Source organism: Leucoraja erinacea, chromosome 12, assembly GCF_028641065.1.
Source record: "Leucoraja erinacea ecotype New England chromosome 12, Leri_hhj_1, whole genome shotgun sequence".
Classification (NCBI taxonomy): Eukaryota; Metazoa; Chordata; class Chondrichthyes; order Rajiformes; family Rajidae; genus Leucoraja; species Leucoraja erinaceus.
The window spans coordinates 47,616,389-47,637,507 of NC_073388.1; the positions used below are offsets into that span (position 1 = coordinate 47,616,389).

General features: G+C 43.2%; 1 protein-coding gene across 2 annotated transcripts in view; it reads left to right on the plus strand.

Moving 5' to 3' along the window:
• ints6l (integrator complex subunit 6 like) overlaps positions 1 to 21,119 on the plus strand; it is an 80,639-nt gene that overhangs the window by 22,036 nt on the left and 37,484 nt on the right. The window contains exons 6-7 of one of the 2 annotated variants that reach the window (XM_055644105.1): positions 7,033 to 7,161; positions 16,310 to 16,470. In XM_055644105.1, the coding sequence (XP_055500080.1) occupies positions 7,033 to 7,161; positions 16,310 to 16,470 (290 nt within the window). Of the gene's footprint in view, positions 1 to 6,562; positions 6,753 to 7,032; positions 7,162 to 16,309; positions 16,471 to 21,119 lie in introns of those variants that run through there. The other variant, XM_055644106.1, reaches the window with a different exon arrangement.

Sequence of the window (21,119 nt, forward strand, 5' to 3'; positions counted from 1 at the left end):
TTTAATCTACGACTTCGAGCCTACACTACCTATGTATGTGGTTCCTGTATATTTTCTTATTAAAGTACGTATTATGAAGTTTTATGACTGTCAATGGTACTTTACAGGAACATTACTAGAGAATATTTGGAGGAATAGGATATACATGCATTTAGTCAGACAAGGGTTGATTAGGGGTAGCCAACATGGTTTTGTTCGTGGGAGGTCATGTCTCTCGAATTGGCAGGCTGCTCTGGAAGGTTAGATCCCGCAGGATTCAAGGAAAGATGGTTGAATGAGTAGAAAATTGGCTTCATAGAACGAAACAGAGATACAGTGTCCTCCATAATATTTGGGACTTCGTCTTTGTGGAAGGTTGCTTTTTGGACTGGAGGCCTGTGACTAGTGGTGTGTTTCGGTTCGTTGCTAGGCCTGTTTTGTCAACTGTATCAATGATTTGGATGAGAACGTTCATGGCATGGACAGCGAGTTTCTGGATGACACAAAAGTGGGTGGCATTGTAGATAGTGAAAGTGGTTGTCAAAAATTGCAGCAGGATCTTGAACGGTTGGGTTCGGCACGTGGGCTGTGGAATGGTTGATGGAATTTAATATAGAGAAATGAGAGATGTTGCATTTTGGGAGCACTAACATGGGCTGAACCGACACAGTGAATGGTAGGGCTCTGTGGTGTGTTTGTAGAGCAGATGGATCTAGTAGTGCAGGTACTTAGTTAGTTGGAAGTAGTATCACAGCGTTCAGTCTTCAGGTAGGGTGGTCAAAAATAATGTTGGCACATTGGCCTTCACTAGTCAGAGTATTGAGTAGAAGTTGGGAGTTCATGTTGCATGAGAATAAGATGTTGGTGAAGCTGCATTTGGAGTACTGTGTTTGGTTTTGGTCACCATGTTATAGGAAATATGTTGTCAAGGTGGAACAGATGCAGAAAAGATTTGCAAGGATGTTGCCAGGACTTAAAGGCCTGTGCAGGAGGATGATGGGTGATCTTAGAGGTATATAAAATCATGAGAGGAATAGATAGAGGCATCGATTCTCTTGCCAGAGTAGGGAATCAAGAACCAGAGGACATAGGTTTAAGATGAGGGGGGGAAAGATTTAATAGGAACCTGAGGGATAACTTTTTCACATACTAGGTAGTGGGTGTATGGAGTGCACGGCCGGAGAAGATAGTTGAGGCAGGTACTATTGCAATATTTAAGAAGCAATAACTATGGTTTAATAATAGCAAAAAAATTAATACTTAAATTTTGGAAGGGTACATCAATACCAACGCTTAAAATGTGGATTGCAAGTATGTTGGACACAGCTCATCTTGAAATGTGATTCCTCCTAAAGGATAAATCAGACCAATTCATAACGAGTTGGTCTCCATTCATCGGTTGTTTTTTTTTTTTAATCATATGGTGCAACACAATTGTAAAATAACTGTTTCAGGACTGGACGAGGGTTGGTCAAGATTATAAATAATGATCTCCTTTTCTTTTTTATTTTATTTTCTCTATTTTCTCTCTCAACTTTCTTCATTTACTCGTTTTCTTTCTTCACACACTATATATTTCACATCTTTCTATCTTTTACTATCTAACTTATTTTTCTTATTCTAATCTTTTTTCAATGTAACAAAAAAAAAAGAAGTTGTACATAAAATGTATTATGAAAATATATATTAGGCACTTTGGTGCCATGTGACTACTTCTAATAAAATAAAAAAATAAAAAAAGAAGCATTTGGACAGGTACACGGATAGGATAGGTTTAGAGAGATATGGGCCAAATGCAGGCAAGTGTGACAAGTGTAGATGGCACATGTTGGCCAGTGTGGGCAGGTTGGGTTGAAGGGCCTGTTTTCATGCTGTAAGACTATGACCATATAGCGCAACTAATTCACCCTTGTCTATTCTCCTGTTAATAACTTCAGAAAAGTTCAGCAGATTGGTTAAATCGTTCCCTTTCACAAATCCATCTTGACTTGACCCAATACCAACTTTATTTTCTAGATGCTTAGTTATTGCTTTCTTAATAATAGATCCCAGCGTATTCCTTGCTGATGTTAGACAGCTAGCTATGCCATTGCTTGTTTACTGTCATACCTTTTTAATGTTGGTCTCCAATCTTCCATAGTTAAATCATGTCTCACACCTTTGTTTTGTTTTGCCAATTGATCTAAATCACTTCCAGTTTAATATAAAACGCCATCTTAATGATCAGTTTCCGAAAGGCCCCTTAACTATCAGATTATTAATTAATCCTTAATTAATTAATTAATCTACTGCGTTTTCAATATGGCGGATGTGCAGGAGTGGGGCGCCATTGTGTATAGCTGCTCTGCCTGCAGTCCATCTTTTTACCCTTTTTAGTGTTTAAAAAACTTTTATTTTGGAGGTCTAGTCTTTTATGTGGGGGGTGGTGGGGGGGGGGGGGGGAGGTGGAAACTATTTTCTGAGTCCTACCTGGTCGGAGATGCGGCTTTCCTCCGAGTCGCATTTTCGCCCTCTCCATGCGGCCTGCCAGCGGGACGGGAGCGGCGTTTCCTGCCTGGACTGCAGCTTCGGCGGCGGCACAGCGCTGAGGCACCGTCGTGGAACGGGCCATACCTTGCCCGGGTCGCCATGTGGGGCTCCGGAGGGCTGAAGACCGCCGACGGGAATATCGTGGAGCTGTGGTTGCGGGCGGCGCTGATTTCAAACACCGCGGGGCCTGGGATCTCTTGCCGGGCTCCAACCAGCGCGGGCGGTGGACTTCGGGAGCCTCGGTCTCCCGGGAGGAAGCGGCCGTTCCAGATACTCCATTGCCGGTGAAGAGTGTTCTCCCGAGGCCGTCATCCCGCGAGGGTGCCTATGTCATCGGGCCGCCGTTGTGGTGACTGCGGAGGCCTCGGGTGAACTAAGAGGAGGAGGACTGGACTTTTTAGTGCCTTCCCTCACAGTGGAAAGTGTTGATTATGCTGTGGGGGAACGTTCATATTAATTTCTATAGTGTGTTGTGTCTTTTATATTTTTTTATTTTATATGGATGTATGGTAATCTGATTTCTTCTCTGTAAAGCACTTTGACTTCAACGTGATTTGATTTAAAAGTGCTATATAAATAAAAAATTACTTACTAATCTGCAATGTGCAATATTGTATCCTGTTTTGTAGTTGGTTCCTCAACATACACTAGATGGGTTTCCTTCATTAGTATGTTCTGTTCTCAAAACTATTACTGTCGATTTGGGTAGTCTGGTCTATATCAAATGCTTTTTCTGGATGTTCAAATGTATAATATACATTGACAATCCCCATTTAAAAAAAAGTAATTCATTGGGCAATACCTAACCATTACAAATTTGTGTTCACTCTCTCATCAAGTCAGAGTTTTCCAGCATGTTCATTCAATCAATTGTACTCAGAACATGCAAGTAAAAATTGCTTGGTTAACTTGCCTACCATTTCTTTAATGTTCCTATTTTAAATAGCAGAGTAAGATGTATTTTAAAATAGAAAAAATGATTTAACTAAAGACATATTTAACTACAGAGAGAGAGAATGAAAATTCAATCATTAGGATGTTTACAATATTCTCACCTAAAATGAATTTTTGATTCATGAAAATTTAATTTACAAATTTTTGCTCAAACACATTTTCAATGTACAAAAATCCTTTTGCTGTAGTGAATAGTTGCAACTCCATTTTCTAGGACTATTTTACGGAATTCCTTTATATTCCTTATATTCCTTTAAGTGTCAGAAATAATCGAGATGTGCTACTGATTAATATCATATTTTCTTCAGTTTTAATTTGCTCTGTTAATATTGATATGTTCCCCTCATTTACTGCTTTGCATTCATTCTTTGTGATCTGGACAAAAATGGTAAAATGCATTTATTGCCCACTTCTAATAGTCCTTCAGAGGTTTGTGAGTTACACTCTTGAGCTGCTACAGTCCTTCCTTCTGGTACTTCCATAATATTGTCATGGAGTTTGAGGATTTAGACCCAGCAACGACAAAGAAACAGAACTGGATTTTCAATTTGATACAGACACAAAATGCTGGATTAACAGTATGGGAATGGGATGGGTAATTAAAGTTTGGCCACCGGGATATCAGGTAGGTCCAGGCGGACTGAACGAAGGTATTCAGCAAAATGATCATCCAGTTTATGCTTGGTTTCGCCGATGCAGAAGAGTACATCTTGAACTAACGTGAAAGGACTGCCAGGGGCCTTGGACAGAATCGAGGGAGGAGGTATAGGGACAGGTGTTGCATCTCCTGCGGTTGCAGGGGAAGGTACCTGATTAGGGGGTGATTTGGGTGGGATGGAATGAGTTAACCAGGGAGTTGCAGAGGTAACAGTCTTTGCAGAAGGCGGAAAGGGATGGAGATGGGAAAATGTAACGAGAGGTGGGTCCCGTTGGAGGTTGCGAAAATGTCGGAAGATTGTATTTTATGCAACGTCTGATGGGGTGAAAGTAAGGGTTAGGAGGACCTTTGCGACCAGGGGGAGGGGGAGCAAGGGTACCGACGAGACACTTGTGAGGGCCTCATCTTTGATGGAAGAGGGGAACCCTAAAGAATGAGGACACCCCGGATGTCCTGGTATGGAACACCCCATATTGGGAGTAGGGGATAGAGTCTTTGCAGGAAGCGGGGTGAGAAGAAGTGTAGTTAAGATAGTTGTGGATGTCAGTGAGTTTGTAATAGACGTCAGTCGATAGTCTATCTCCTGTGATGGAGACAGTGAGATCAAAAAAGGGGAGGGAGGTGTCAGAGATGGTCCAGGTGAAATTGAGTGCAGGATAGAAATTGGTGATATAGTCCACGAGTTTTACATTGGTGCAGGAGGTAGCACCAATGCAGTCTTTAATGTAACGGAGATAGAGTTTGGGGATAGGGCTAGTGTATGCCTGGAACTGGGATTGTTCAACGTACTCTCTGTACAACGTACCCCATCTGTGATTCCAATTTGAGATGATGTGTGACTTGGGATTATGCAGGAAGTAATCTTCACTTATGCCTGTTGCTTTAGTTCTTGGATACATTCACATCGTGCCATCTAGATGTTGTAAACGTTTGAGGTGATAGGCGTTAAGTCAGTAGGTGTTGGATACCATTCACATTATTTATATTACTAGTTAACTTGCATATCGACATCACCCAGGATATTGATGTTGAAGGCTCTAACTGTCAAGGAAGGCACTTTTCCACAGGTGTTAGAATGGCCATGGCTTGGTACTCTGTGGGGAAAATGTTACCTCCCATTTATCAGCCCAAGCATAAATGTTGTCCACGTCTTGCAACACACTGGTAAAGACAGCTATATTTGCTGAGGAGTTCTAAAAACAATTGAACATTTTGCCGTTATTTGCACAAGTCGCCACTTGTAATGAAATGAAGGTCTTTGATGAAACAATTCAGATGTATGGGCCAAAGATACAGCCCTGAAACACTCCTGTAATTTTGTTGTGTGGATGTGATTATTAATTATACCCACAATCATCTTTTGTGCAAGGTTTAACTAGCCATTGGATTTTTTCCCCCCCATTTAAGCCGATTGACTTGTATTTCACCAGAGCTCTTGTGAGAATAGTATACACGATATAATAAGTGGGGGGGGGGGGGGGGGGGGGGGGATTTGTGGGAACTAAGCTCGGAAAACCAGTAGGAAATATGATTTCCCTGCTACTGCAGACAATCCTCTTTTTTCATGATATAATTGGAATGAATTTTGATTTTCATACCTCTTTTAAAAAAAACTTTTGTACTCCTTGTTTGGTGTTCACTATATCAATCACCAGAATCTGCACGTGCTGCCTTTCCATCTTTTGAAATTTTATAGACCCGCTTGTATTTATTCATACCTAATTCTGTCATATGCAGCCAGCTCTTGCTACCAAGGTCATGAACTCGGTATTGGTATCTCTTTCTTTGAATGTCTTCCTTCCATTGCACTATAGTTTTACCCATTTTCCAATTTACTTAATTTTCCATAGATGTTGCTTGGAAGAGTTTTAATCTATCTTTTTAATTTTGCTATTTATTGTAGAAACCATGTCAAATTGCTGCAGTGCCTCTTGTTTATAATAAAATTACTGCTGCAGTCGTTCGATGATAGAAGCAGTGTTTGTTCATTGTGGTGGGTTGAATGCCTGTTGAGCAGAGTGCTCGATCCTGACTATTGCTTCTTGAGTGTTGTTGAAGCTGCACTCATCCAGCATCCATCTCACTCTCCTTTTCTGAGCCCTGAAGACAATAAAATATTTTGGTAAAGAAGGAGTTGAGAACCAATGATGAGTTGTTCTGAATTAAAATAAATGCTATACCTTTGTAGTGATTCCATCCAAATCATTCTTCAGGTGTTTGAAATATCATATTTTTGTTTGATATGAGCCAATAGCCCCACGTGACTTTATTTTAAATGAGATAGGATAGGGATTAATTGGTCCCCTGCCAGCTATGTGCCACATGCCATTGTAGACAGAACAGTTAACCTGTCAATGCAGCAACTTGTGGGAGTGCAGATTGCAATTGGCATTTTTCTGTGCTTTCACAGGGCTTGAAGATCCCTACTTGTTGTTCCTACAGGCAAAGAACAAGTGGATCTGCTCCCGAGTGAGGCTGTGAATCAGCAGAGCTGGGGAAGATCATCTGACTTGAAACATGAAAATTTTTGGGGACACTGTCCCAGAGAGTGGTTTCTCATAGGATGGAGGAAATACCCATTTGTATGTGGAGGTTGAACTTCACTCAAAGAATGAGGAAGAGGCAATCTACGGTAAATGATCTATCATTACTAAATGTAATTTATTCAGGAGGAAAATGAGAGATTTAGATAAATCACTCAGTACATTGCCACTCGTACTTATCCATCATCCTTTGCACATTGTGTGCAGTGTCTGTTTCCATAGTGTCGCTTCTGTACTCAGAGTAAAAGTAGTATTTTAGCGTGCAGTTTGTCCAAGGGTTTTATGAATTTGAGCCACTGCATCAATTATTTTGTAGATTGTAATGTACTTGATATACTAATCTTGCATTTCATTTTATTTCTGTTTAAGGTCGGTCCTACTGTGTGCGCACACAGCGGATGTTAAACCAGTGCCTAGAATCCTTAGTACAGAAAGTTCAAAGTGGAGTGGTCATTAATTTTGAAAAAACTGGACCAGACCCAGCACCAATTGGGGAAGGTAAGAATCATAATCTCATTACAACAATGAAACAACATTGTGCCCATTAAATACGTACTGGCTAACTCATTTCACCACTTTCTCCGTAGCCTTGTATATTTTCCTTTGTGGCTATCCAATTCCCCTTGAAAGCCATGATTGATTCTGCTGAAGACAATGAATTCCAGCTCATAACCTCTGACAGGGTGAAAGAAAGGCCTTGTTATAAAAGCCATTGAATTCTTTCTAACACAAGCTGTCCTCTTTCCTATTCTCTCTTTCCTTGCCTTATTTTCTTTTTCACTTCCACTTTCAGAGCTATCAGGATATCTGTGCATGATTTGCAAAAAAGCTGGCATGCAGGTACTGCATCTGATTGAGAAAGCTAACAGAATGTCAAATTTAATGCAAGGTGATTCAGTAAAATAAAAGTGGCGAGGTTATACTTCAATTATGTGGGACCATATTTGGAGTACTATGTTCAACATGGGTTTTCCTTTTTAAGAAATAATGTTAAAATGTTGAGAGTAGTTTAGAGACTGATACCTAGAATGGGGCAATTGTTTTACAAAGAAAGATTATTCATCCTAAGTTTATATAACTGGAATCTTGAAGTGAGATGGGGGCTTGATTGAAACCTTTGAGGGATCTTGGCAAGGTGAATGTGGAACAGATGTTTCATCTGTGGGAGTATCCAGAGCGAGATGGCATTGTATAAATATAATGGGTTGCTCATTAAGACAAAGATGAACTCTAATATCGCAGCTGATGAATAACTAATGGAGCTGCTGACTCACAGCTCCAGTGAATTGGGTTCAATCTTGATCTCTGGTGCAATCTGTGTGAAACTTGCATGTTCTTCCTGTGACCATGTGGGTTTCCTTGGAATTGGAAGTTAACTGGGCATTGTGGGTGAGCAGGTGAATGGTAGAATTTGAGAGGCATTCATTGGGAATATTGGAAGAATAAAATATGATTATTGTAAAAGGGTAATTGTTGATCAGTGTGGACTGGATGGGCTAAAGGCCCTGTTTCTGTGCTGTATGACACCATGGTTGAGAGTTTTGGAACTGTTCTTCCAAGACTGGCGGAAATAGTCTGAATATTTTTAAGATACAGTTTTATTACAAGTTCTTGATAAGCAAAGGGATGAAGGGTTAGTGTGAATAGGTAGGTATGCAAAGTAGAGGTTTCAATCAGGTCAGTCATGGCCATTTGCAAGATGGTTAAAGCTGAAGGGGTTGACTGGCTATTCCTACTAATTTGTTTGCATTAGCATCCTGGTTCTCATTTGAACTATTCACACTATATTTTATTAAATTAACGGTTGCCCGGGTGCCAATGGCCTCCTAAAGTCCCGCCTAAAAGCAGTTTAAGAAGGAACTGCACAGATGCTGGAAAATCGAAGGTAGACAAAAGTGTTGGAGAAACGCAGCAGCATCTATGGAGCGAATGAAATGGGCAACGTTTCGAGCAGAAACCCTTCTTCAGACCTAAAAGCAGTGTCATTTTGCCCGGCTTGGCAAGCACCCGGGACACCTGCGGTTCAACTCTGAGTGGGCCCCCCCCCTCTCTATCTCTCTCTCTCTCTCTCTCTCTCTCTGTCACTCTCCGTCTCCGCCTGCTGGCTCACCACTCTCCGGCCGCACGTCATCTGCCGGCATGGCTAGTCGCCCTGCACATGCGCACAACCACGTCCAGCACATCATTGGCAGCACTGCCACGGCAACAGCACTTTCTCCCTCCCTTTGCATTGTGGGAGACCTGGCCGGCATTGCTGTCCGTTGCTGCCTCGCCGCAACCGCTAAAAACTAACGCAGAATCACTCCCTGGAGCTGGAGTAACTCTTGCTTCTTGGTTTCCTGGTCCTCAAAATATTCCAAATGAAATTTAAACTAGATGTGGTGGAGGTTCCACCACAAAACCCCAAACTCTGAACAATAACAGCCTATCACACTTTATCTGTTTATTTATTGTGTGTATATATATGTTCTATGGTATATAGACACACTGAACTTTTATCTCCTGTTCTGTATTATGTTTACATATTCTGGTGTGCTGCAGCAAACAAGAATTTCATTGTCCTATCTGGGGCGCATGACAATAAAACTCTCTTGACTTGGACTTAAACAAAAAAGGGTTCTTGGTGGGGGGGGCGGGGGAAAGAGCTACCTTAAATTTGTCTGGTTGGGTAACTATGGTAGGGTGAAGACTATTTCATGATTTAATTGTGTGGGGGAACTTCATGGAGCAGCCAGCGTCTCTGGATAGAAGAAGTTGGGTGATGTTTTGGGTAGAGACCCTTCTTTAGACTCCCTCTGATTTTAGTGTTTTTAGTTTAATTAATAAATACAGCATGGAAACCGGCCCTTCGGCCCACCGAGTCCACGTTGACCACCGATCACCCGTACACTAGTTCTATCCCACACATTAGCGATGTAAGTCAAGAGTGTTTTATTCTCTCACGTCCCAGTTAGAACAATGAAATCCTTGCTTGCAGCAGCACAACAGAATATGTAAACATAGTACTGTGTGTGTGTGTGTACAATATATATACCCTCCCACACACACAATTTCCCTCCTGGGATTAATAAAATTCTATCGTATTGGAAGGATCTGCAGATGCTGGTTTAAACTGAAGATAGATATAAAAAGCTGGAGTAACTCAACAGGTCAGACAGAATCTCTGGACAAAAGGAAAATATTACATTTTGGATTGGGTCTGAAAAAGGTTCCTGCACACCTTTGGAATGTGGAAGGAAACGAGCACCCGGAGAAAACCCATGTGATCAAAGGGAAAAGGAACAAACTCCACACAGACAGCACCCATATTCAGGATCAATTCCGGGTCTCTGAGCACTTTTAGGCAGCAACTTTATGGCCAATGTACTACCCCATAGTCTTGAACTGAATTAAAACAGACAGTAGCTGTTAAGGGGGACATAGCGTCACTAAGAGATTTAAGACTGAAAATGGATACTTTCTTTCTTTTAATAACCAAAGTTATCAACGTATATATTTTTTGTGTGTTGGAAAACTAAATATAGTGGCACAGCTGGTGGACTTGCTACCTCACACGTCAGGGATCTGTGTTCGATCCTGTCCTCGGGCACTGTCTGTGTTGAATTTGCACATTCACCCTGCCGGCGTGTGGGTTTCCTCCCACATCCCAAAGAAGCAATGACTTTGTAGATTAACTTGTCTGTAAAATTGCTCCTAATGTGTAGGGAGAGGGTGAGGAAAGTAGGATAACAGAACTTGTATGAATGGGTAGATAAAAATGCTGGAGAAACTCAGTGGATGAAGCAGCATTTATGGAGCGAACCAATGGTGATGTTTCGGGTCGAGACCCTCCTTCAGACTGATGTGAGGGTGGGGGAGGGGGGGGGGGGGGAAGAAGAAAGGAAGAGGCGGAGACGGTGGGCTGAGGGAGAGCTGGTAAGGGGAGGAGAAAGCAGGGACTACCTGAAATTGGAGGTCAATGTTCATACCGCTGGGGTGTAAACTGCCCAAGCGAAATATGAGGTGCTGCTCCTCCAATTTACGGTGGGCCTCACTCTGGCCATGGAGGAGGCACAGGTCGGATTCGGAATGAGAGGGGGAGTTGAAGTGCTGAGCCACCGGGAGATCAGGTTGGTTATTGCGAACTGAGTGGAGGTGTTGTGCGAAGTGATCGCCAAGCCTGCACATGGTCTCACCGAGGTTGATCATACGCTGAATAATCCAACCACACTTTTGTTTGGAAGTGGAAAGAAATAATAGAAATTGCATTCATTGCAACGTGTAAAAAGAGTTGAGATTATAATTTTGCTGCATGCCATTGTGGTATATATCATGTCTTGATTGGTGAATATGTTTAGTTTGTGACTTTATTTGAAGCAGAAATAATATGTGAATGCTTCATTGAGCATAATTCCGGCTGGTAACTACGCACTTCGTCCGAGCACATTATCGCACGCATCGTGCAAGCCATCTTACATGACCGTCTAAACTGTAATTTGGCAACCTAAAAAGCTGACTGGCTGGAAACAGAGAAAAAAAGTTAAGTGCGAGCCCTGATATTTATCATGCACCCTCCTCCTTTGTTCATATCTTCCATCTCCTTTTGTCATTAACAGAGCTGTGGGCTTCGTTCCCATACCTTCCCCTTGTGGGAGTGTACTACCTCTGCTAAAATAACTCATTCATGCCAACCAACAGGTCTATCTGAGCTTGTTCCATTTTCCTGCATTTAGCCCCTCCCTATCCCTCCAAACATTTATTGACTATACCAGTTTTAACTATCTTCTGAACATTGTTATTATACTTGCCTCTACAACTTTCTATGGCAGCTCTTTCTATATTTGGTAAAAACAACAGTGATGTTCGGAAACATTGATATTACGGAAGAGGAGATGGTAGTTTGGGGCACATTAAGTTAGCTAACTTGAGTATTGTGTGCAATTTTGTTCCCCTAATTTGAGGAAGGACATTATTGCTATTGAAGGAGGGTATTCACCAGGTTAATTCCCGGGATGGTGGGACTGATGTATGATAAAAGAGTGGGTCGACTGGGCTTGTATTTGCTGGAATTTAGGATGAGGGGATCTTATAGAAATATATATATTTCTTAGAGGATTGGACTGGGTAGATGCAGGAAAAATGTTCGGAAACCGAAGTTGGGGGAAGTCCAGAACCAGGGGTCACAGTTTAAGAATAAGGGGAGGCCATTTAGGACAGAGATGAGGAAAACCTTTTTCACCCAGAGAGTTGTGAATCTGTGGAATTCTCTGCCACAGAAGGCATTGGAGGCCAATTCACTGAATGTTTTCAAGAGTGAGTTAGATTACAGTGCCCTCCTAATATTTGGGACAAAGACGCATCATTTATTTGCCTCTGTACTCCACAATTTGAGATTTGTAATAGAAAAAAAATCCCAAGTGGTTAAAGTGTACATTGTCAGATTTTAATAAAGGCCATTTTTATACATTTTCGTTTCACCATGTAGAAATTACAGCAGTAATGAACATAGATGGGTCTTTGTCCATATTGAACATAGATGGGTCTTTATCCCAATCATTATTGAAGGAACTGTAGTTGCCCCTTTGAAGCAGGTGGAACCTTGGGCTGCAGAAGCAACAGGTTAAAGATGTCCTTGAATGTTTCAACCAATCAGTACGCACAGATCTTAACAGCTGGGCCAGAAACGCTGAATGGGCCCGACACCCGATGGATGCTCTGACATCGGCCTCAGAGACGCCGATCATTGGGTTGCCGGCGGCTGTGAGGTGTTCATGTAGGTGTGTCATCATTATCCCTTTTAAAGCGTGTATAAAAGGATTGAAATCATCTGGAAGTGATGACACTTACGCGACCCAGTTTCAACTTACACAAGGTGACAGCATGCAAGCCGTGTGACAGCATCCCAACTGTTGAGAATTTTCGTCTGTGATGCCATCTCAGTCGGGAATTGTCTCTATGCTCTTGTTGGTGTTTGAGGTTGTATCTGGACATGCTGTACGTCTCTGGATCGCCAGTTCTAAATTCTACAGATAAAACCCTCGACAAATTATGGATATTCTTGTTCATCCGAGGTGTTTGTTTTTCCCCCAGAACATGGGTGTCCAAAGCTAGAGGGTGTAGGTTTAAAGTGAGAGTAAAAGATTAAAAAAGGACTGAGTCAAGTTTTCACAGAGGGTGTGTGGTGTATGGAACAAATTGCCAGAGGAAGTGGAAGAGATGGGTCTACAGATACATTGTTAAAGATATATTTAAGACAGGCTCATGCATAAAGAGCTTTAGTTGAATATGGGCTAATTGCAGGCAAATGGGACTAGCTCGGGGTGAGCATGAACAAGTTGAGCTGAAGAGCCTGCCTCCATTGCTGCATGACTATTTCCACCCAAGAATCTGAAGCCACCCTCCTGTCACTGCAATGTCCCTGTCTCTATCTATTTCTAAAGTACAATCATCTTGCAATAAAGTCCAATGTGCCATTTAACTACTTACTCCATTTGTCTGTTATTTTTTTCAGTTTGTGTACCTGGATATCATTCAGTTCAAATTTCTTTCCATTTAGAAAAGATTTTTTGCATTTCCCAGTGACCAACTTCAATCGTTATTTGTGTAGGAAAGAACTGCAGATGCTGGTTTTCACTGAAGATTTTCACAAAAAGCTGGAGTAACCCAGCAGGTCAGACAGCATCTCTGGAGAAAACGTCACCTATTCCTTTTCTCTAGAGATGCTCTCTGACCCGCTGAATTACTCCAGGTTTTCGTGTATATCATCAATAGTTATTTGTTGGCTGTGATGCAGTCTGCAGCATTCTGTGACCTGAAAGATGTTATGGAAAAGCAAATTCAGATTAGTTTAACCTAAACACCAGTGCAATGAAATGATGCGTTGATAATATAATATTATATTTCATATATGATATTTAGTGAGTGAGAAGTGAGATTACAATTGGCAGCAACGAATATAGCTATTTTTCGGGTTAAAATTCCCTTTTTTAATGTAACTGCTTGGGTTGTCTCATGATTTGCGACTTGAAGGGTTGAGTCATTAGCCTTAGACTATTCTCCTGTTGGGCCTGCAGTCACATGTTTCTCAGGCTATTGGAGTATTTTCAAAAGTAACCTCTTGGCCTGCTATCATTATGATGATTTTTTGCAAGACCCTCTACAGCCATGATATTCAAGTGTTTCTTGAACTGAATTAAGTTCCCAGCATTTGGCGAAAGCCTTGTGGATCTCAGCATGGTTGATGGCATCAACATCTCCCCAGCTCAGGGCACTTTAGATCAAAGTACACTTTTTTGAAAAATAGGATAACTAATCTGTTTGCAATAATATTGAGGTTGCCATGTCATATAAATAAGACACTAAAAACAAAGGAGATTGGAAACCATCATAAAGAGAAAAGAAGGGCCTTTGCTTTGCTCTGCGTTTCTTCAGGGTATAACTGACCATTTAGGGACCCATGAGGGGTACACTGTTATGATGGTCTCCTACCTCCCATCTGCCAGTTTAGACATCCTAGTGTCACAAACAGCTGCAGACGAAACACTACAATCGCTGGCCACTGTCATCCACCGCAGCTGGCCAGCCAAACAGCGCCACCTGCCACAAGCTGTCCGCCCATTTTTCCCTGTCCGTGACAAACTGGTCATTTAGGACGACATGATAATGAAAGGACACAAGGTGGACAACCCAAAGTCTCTTCACAGCAAATACTTTGACATTGTCCATGGGGGCCATCCCGCTGCAGAAATAACCTTTCAACAAGCGAAAGGAATGCTGTTCTGGCCAGACATGGCTAATTACATTCTAGAGAAGGTTGCTGCCTGACCGATCTGCAATAGCTTGACCCCGCACCAACAGAAACAACCACTCCTCTTGCACCCCACGCCAGACTTACCCTGGTCCACATTAGCAGCCGACATCTTTGAATGGCACGGTCAACAATACCTGGTTTTAGTTGATCCCTGCTCAGGATGGGATGGAATCGACCTGCTCAGTAGCCCGACCTCAGCCATGGTCATTCAGAAACTAACTCGTCACTTCTCTGTCCGCGGAGCCCCCCTAAAGCTGCTCTCAGACAATGGACTTCAGTTCTCCAGTCAGCTCTTCAGGAATTTCGCGAAAAACTGGGACTTTCATCACATTACCAGTTGCCCCGAGTACCCGCAGTCCAACCACCTGGCTGAGCGTGCAGTAAAAAGTGCAAAGGAACTAATGGAATGCTCACACAGGGCCGGCTCTGATGTTTATCTCGACTTACTAAACCTTTGGAACATCATCCACGATCCTCTCCTGGGATCTGCAGCCGAACGGCTCGTGTCATGGCGAACCCCTCCACTCTGCCTATGGCCAAGTAACTACCAGAACCACAAGTTTGTGCGCCGTCAGTGATCCAATCCCAGCTCCAACGCCGCTGCGACATACAAAGAAAATACTACGATAAAACCAGCTCTCTGCTCCAAGGGACAGGTTGCCCGTTTGCGGTCACTTCGAGGTTACGACCGCCTCGGAGTCATTCTGGGGTCCACTGCAGAACCATGCTCGTACTTGGTCAGTATTGACAATGGCATCTATCGGCGATTGCGCCAACACCTTTCGGTTAATGAACCAGAACCTCCACGTCCTTACCCGGACCAGCCCGCCGGTCTTCCCTCATGCTCTGCGAATGTTGCTCCAGCGATTCCTCTGCCGGTGCCAGTGACATCCCTGCCTTCCCCGGTGCCCCAATCTCCACCGGTGTCTTCTCCACGTTCACCCAATAAGGGACTTGCTTCCTCTGCGAAGGATGAGGTGTCTGCTGGAGGTTATTATCGTACACGTGCAGGTTGTGTCTGCAAGCCAAACCCACTAATTGGAAAATTTACTGGCTACACTTGAACTCTGCATGACCCGTTTAGTTCTATGTGCTCTCATATGCAGTAAAATAATAAATGCCGCACCTTATATTGGTGTTTTATATTTATTCCACTAACCACTATATATGCTTTACTTCTTTAAGAGGAAGGATGTAGATTAATCCTTATTAACTCCTTTTATAACCTTCACCACACAAATATGCATGCCACCCTATATATGGTATTACGTACTACACAATACACTCTCTCTCGGGCGCTAGTTAGTAAGCGAGACGTCAGCAGCAGCTGCCTGTTGAAATTCTCCAGTGTATTTGATGAAATATAGTTGGACTTCATCATGATTGTGTTTTTATTTATTGGGTCGCCAATAAACACTACACAGAAGGGTTATGATGAAGACTGGATACCTAAACATCATTTAATCTTGCCAGCATCCAGTAATATCTGGTTTATTTCTCAGTATGTGTTTCCTGTGTGTTTGCTCAGGTGGAAACTTGTTGATTTAATGCATCAATTAATGACCGAGTTTTTCTGTAATCCAAAGTAAACCTTGCTCATTTTAGGAACCTCCCGCTTTTAAGTATTTCTGCGAAGAGTCTCCACGTAACCCTTTGATCTGACATGAAAGGTATTTTCGGTTGGTCAACCAGTGAACAGTTCCAAACCATTTTGGCCCGAAACGTTGCCTATTTCCTTCGCTCCATAGATGCTGCTGCACCCGCTGAGTTTCTCCAGCTTTTTTGTGTAACCTTCGATTCTCCAGCATCTGCAGTTCCCTCTTAAACAGTTCCTGTTCCTTCTGCTCTTTATTTCAGATGGTATTGAATCACCTCGAGCAACTACTATATTTACTCCTCAAGTTTGGCATAGCTGTCACAAGTTGATATATGTGCGACCTAACCCTAAGACGGGCGTACCAGTTGGGCACTGGCCAATTCCTGAATCCTTTTGGCCAGATCAAAATTCTCCAACGTTGGTGAGTATTGGTGACTAAGAAAGTATTTATTTTCTTTAAGGCTCTTTACTGCTTTGCCTAATCGATGTTTTCTTTTCAAATTAATTACTTGAGCATAGTTGACACGAAAATGGCTTAAAAGAAAAAAAAAAGTAAAGGCTATACAACTGTCTTTACTCAATGATTAAAGATTCCAGTGAATATATACCAGTGAAAAACAATTAAGAATAATGTGAATTTCCAATTGCACAGGTGTGGCATTTAGAAAGATATATTTGTCAGGTTGATGAATGGAGCAATTTCAGAATGTACAATTAGCTGTTGAAATTCAAAGACAGGACTGAGCAGAATGTAATTATTGATAAAAAGTGCAGAATGATATATGGAAATTTTGGCTTTAGTCCTGCCAGTATTAGGTTGCTGTGAATATCATGGTTGGAATGTACTGCTTCAGTGCATACTATTTCAGTTTTCCTATTTCAGATACACCATACTAGTCTAGATGCACAAGGCGTTATTTGTAAGTTTGCAGATGACAGTAAAAGAGATTTTTATCAAGGAATGGCTGATGTAGTTTAATTCAATCAAGTGTAAGATGTTGCATTTTGAGATGTCAAACCAGGGTTGGATCATTGCAGTAAATGGCATGGCTCTAGGGTGTATTGTAGCCCAGATGGATCTAGAAATACAGGTACATAGTCTCTTGAAAGTGGTGTCAAGGTAGATCTAGGTGAGGAGAGATTGATGAGCAGATGGAGTGATGTGGAGCAAGTGAAGGATGGGGATGGTGACTGGCTGGGAGGTGATTATGGATACAAAGGGCTGCAGATTGTGGTATTTGATATAGAAAGGAAGATGATGAGTGTAAACAGTTAAGATGGCCAAATTGGAACAGTAGGGGTAGGGGATAAGGGGCCAAGTTGGTTGGCTGTGTGGATGACAAGCAAATGGAATAAGCGGGCGAAAAGAAAGAAAATGGGCCATGGAGTGGGCTGGATGGGAAGGGAGATGGGTGTGAGAGATCTTTGGTGGGTCAGAGGAGAGAGAATGGAACAGAGGGATTGTGGGTTACTTGAAAGTGGGGTATTCAATGTTCATGTCATTGAGCTGTAGACTACCCAGTGGAATATGAGGTTAGACACAAAATGCTGAAGTAACTCAGTGGGTCAAGCAGCATCTCTGGTGGAAAAGGTTGACCCACGATTCGGGTCGGGACACTTCTTCAATATGTGCAGTTCCTATAGCTTGCATTTGGCCTTACCCTGCCAGTGGAAGTGGCCAAGGGAAGACAGATCAGAATGGGGTGGGAATAACGTGGCTTGAAATCAGGAACACAAGATCTCCATTGTAGACAGAGCAGTGGTACTTGTAGATGAGGCAGCATTGAAAGCACCAAATGCAATTGACGAACTTGGAGGAGCTGCAGGTGAATCCATTATTCAGGGTCTCGACCCGAAACGTTGCCTATTTCCTTCGCTCCATAGATGCTGCCTCACCCGCTGAGTTTCTCCAGCATTTTTGTCTACCTTCGATTTTCCAGCATCTGCAGTTCCTTCTTAAACATTATTCAGCTCGAAGGGTTATGTGGGTCCCTGGATGCTGGTGAGGGAGAACGTCTCGGCGCACGTGTTGCACCTCCCATGGTTGCAGGGAAAAGTGTCTGGGGTTGGGGGTGAATGAGCAAACTAGGGAGCCATGGAGAGAGGGGTTCTTGTGTAAAACAGAAATAGTTAGGAGGGGTTGATGTGTTAGGTAGTCCGATTGTGTAGCAGCTGGCAGGATTGACCTTGAATGTTATCTTGGATGGAGAGCTCAATGAGGTGTAAGATCATTGGGCCTTACCAAGGAAACTCTGCCTCTGCGCTATCTGGGGGGGGGGGGGGGGGGGGGGGAGGCAGGGTGAGAGCAGAAATCAAGGAAATGGATGACGGGTGTGAGGGTTTCATCAACCACGGTCGAGAAGAAGCTATATTTCCTAAAAAAGGAAATTGTTTCGAAGTCCTGAACAGCCCTATGTCGAGAACAGATGGTGCAGAGATGAGGAAAGGAATGGCATCCTTACAAAAGACAGTGTGGGAGTCAAGTCAAGTCGTCACATTTATTTATATAGCACATTTAAAAAACAACTCTCGTTGGCCAAAGTGCTTTACATTTGTTATAAGAATAGTATAGACAAACAAACTACATACATATAGACATATAACCCTCGCTCAGTGGACGTCAGGAAAGGTTTGGGAGTATAGATAAGATTTTAGTCTTGACTTAAAGGAGTCGATGGAGGCGATGGGAGGGGGATGCTGTTCTGATGGGAAGGGGGATGCTGTTCCACAGTCTAGGAGCTGCAACCGCAAAGGCGCGGTCGCCCCTAAGCTTATGCCTAGACCGCGGGATATTCAGTTGGCCGATCTGAGGGACCTGGAGGTGGAGTGGTGGGTGAGAAGACTTTTAATGTAGGAGGGGGCAAGCCCATTGAGGGCTTTGTAGACATAAAGGAGGGTCTTGAAATGTATACGGAACCGCACAGGGAGCCAGTGGAGAGAGGCCAGAATCGGGGTGATGAGGTCCCTTTTTCGGGTGCCCGTCAGAAATCTCGCTGTAGCGTTTTGGACCAGTTGCAGGCGGGATAGGGAAGATTGGCTGATGCCAGTGTAAAGAGAGTTGCAGTAATCTAGGCGGGAGGAGATAAATGTGTGGATGATCTTTTCGAGGTCATCAAAGTGGTGGAATTGTTTTATTTTAGCTATCGTCCGAAGCTGAAAGAAGCTAGCTTTTACCACGGCATTGACTTGTTTGTCAAATTTCAGTGCTGAGTCAAATATCACGCCGAGGTTTTTGACGTGAGGTTTGAGTGGTGGGGTAAGGCTTCCAAGACTGCCTGCTATCATTTTGATTGAATCCGAGGGGCCGAGAAGAATGACCTCAGACTTACTCTCATTTAGTTGGAGGAAGTTCTGGGCCATCCAGCACTTTATATCCTCGAGGCAGTGGGTAAGGTTAAGTAGATTTGATTGGTTTTTGGGCTTCAGGGGGAGATAGAGTTGTGTATCGTCTGCGTAGCAATGGAAGGAAATGCCGTCCCGTCCCCTCAACGCGGGTGGGGGGGGGGGGGGGGGCCTGCGGCGTCACACACACACTGACCATCTCCCACACACACTAACCCTCCCTTGATATTATATTAATATTGTTAATTTGCTCCTTTTCCCCATCCCCCGTCCTATCCACACGCATAGACCCCAACTGCGCAGGCGCAGTTAGAGAGAGAGAGAGGGGGGGGGTAGAGAGGAGAGGGTAGAGGGGGGGGAGGGGGATAGAGATTGAGGGAGGGGGGGGGGGCTAGAGATTGAAGTGTAGGGGGGGTGGGGTGGTCCCCAAACTCAATACTCCACCACTCACCCATAGGTCCCAATACTCACCACTCCCTCGAGAGGGAGGGAGGGAGGGGGGGGGGGGGGCAGAGAGGGAGGGAGGGGGGGGGGGGCAGAGGGGCAGAGAGGGGGGGAAGGACAACTTGTTCTATTTGATCTCATTTGATTGTGCACGACAGGTTGATTGCATTCGTGGAATCGTGTGAAGATTGCAATCTCCTACCCCTGTCCCATTGTGATGTCATATGTAAATGAGATCCATTGTGATTGGAAGTCCGTGAGCTGGCACTGACATCATCAATGGAGAGTGTTGCAAGAGTCTCCCACTGAAAAGCAATTCATTTTTTTAAATGAATAATTAAAACTTAAACTTTGGAAATATAGGTTGGAATGCGACGGGAAAATATTTATCCCGTCGAAGGAAAAAATGTGAGTAGCATGTGTAAAAATGGGAAGGCTGTGGCCCAGCATTGTGGAAGAAGATACAAATTAAGGAGATTAAAAGAAAGCCAACACAACCCTGCAAACACACGGAAACAAAGGGAAGAGTTTTAGTATAATACTAGACCAAGTGGGACCCGTTGGGTCCCGTCCCCTCAGCGCGCAGTTGTGCGGGGGGGGTGGCGGGGGGTTGACCTGCGGCCACACATACACACACACACAACCACACACAACCACACACACTACCACCCCACACACATGGATTATTGTTCAAGAAACAAACAATGGGTCCTAAGGTCATCTTGATGGGGATGGAAGCGTATAGAGACTGTACATCCATGGAAAAGATGGTGAATGGAGGCACAAAGGGACTGGATGTTAAAATGGTAGAATATGCAAGGTGTCCGCCAAGACCTGTTTTTGTGTTATAATACAATGATCCACCTGTAGTAAAATTGAAATGATAAGTGGAATGGGAACAGGCCCCTCGGCCCACATTTTCTGTCCTGGACATGACAACAGATTGAACTAGTTTCTTCTGCCTGCACACAATCAAGATCCTTCCGTTCCCTTCATATCTAAAACCACTTAAATGCCACTAACATATCTCCTTCCGCCTCCACCCATGGCTGCATGTTTCAGGCATCTATCACTTTGTAAAATTAAAAACTTTGTTGCCAAACACATCTCTTTTTAACTTTCCCTCTCTGACCTGACCTAAAATCTATGCTATTTAGTATTTGACATTTTCACTCTGAGAAAAGGCAATTTCTGAGACATTTTCACTCTGAGACTGTCGACCCCTATCAATGCATCTAATAATTTTATATACTTCTATCAGGTTTCCCCATAGCCTCTTGTTTC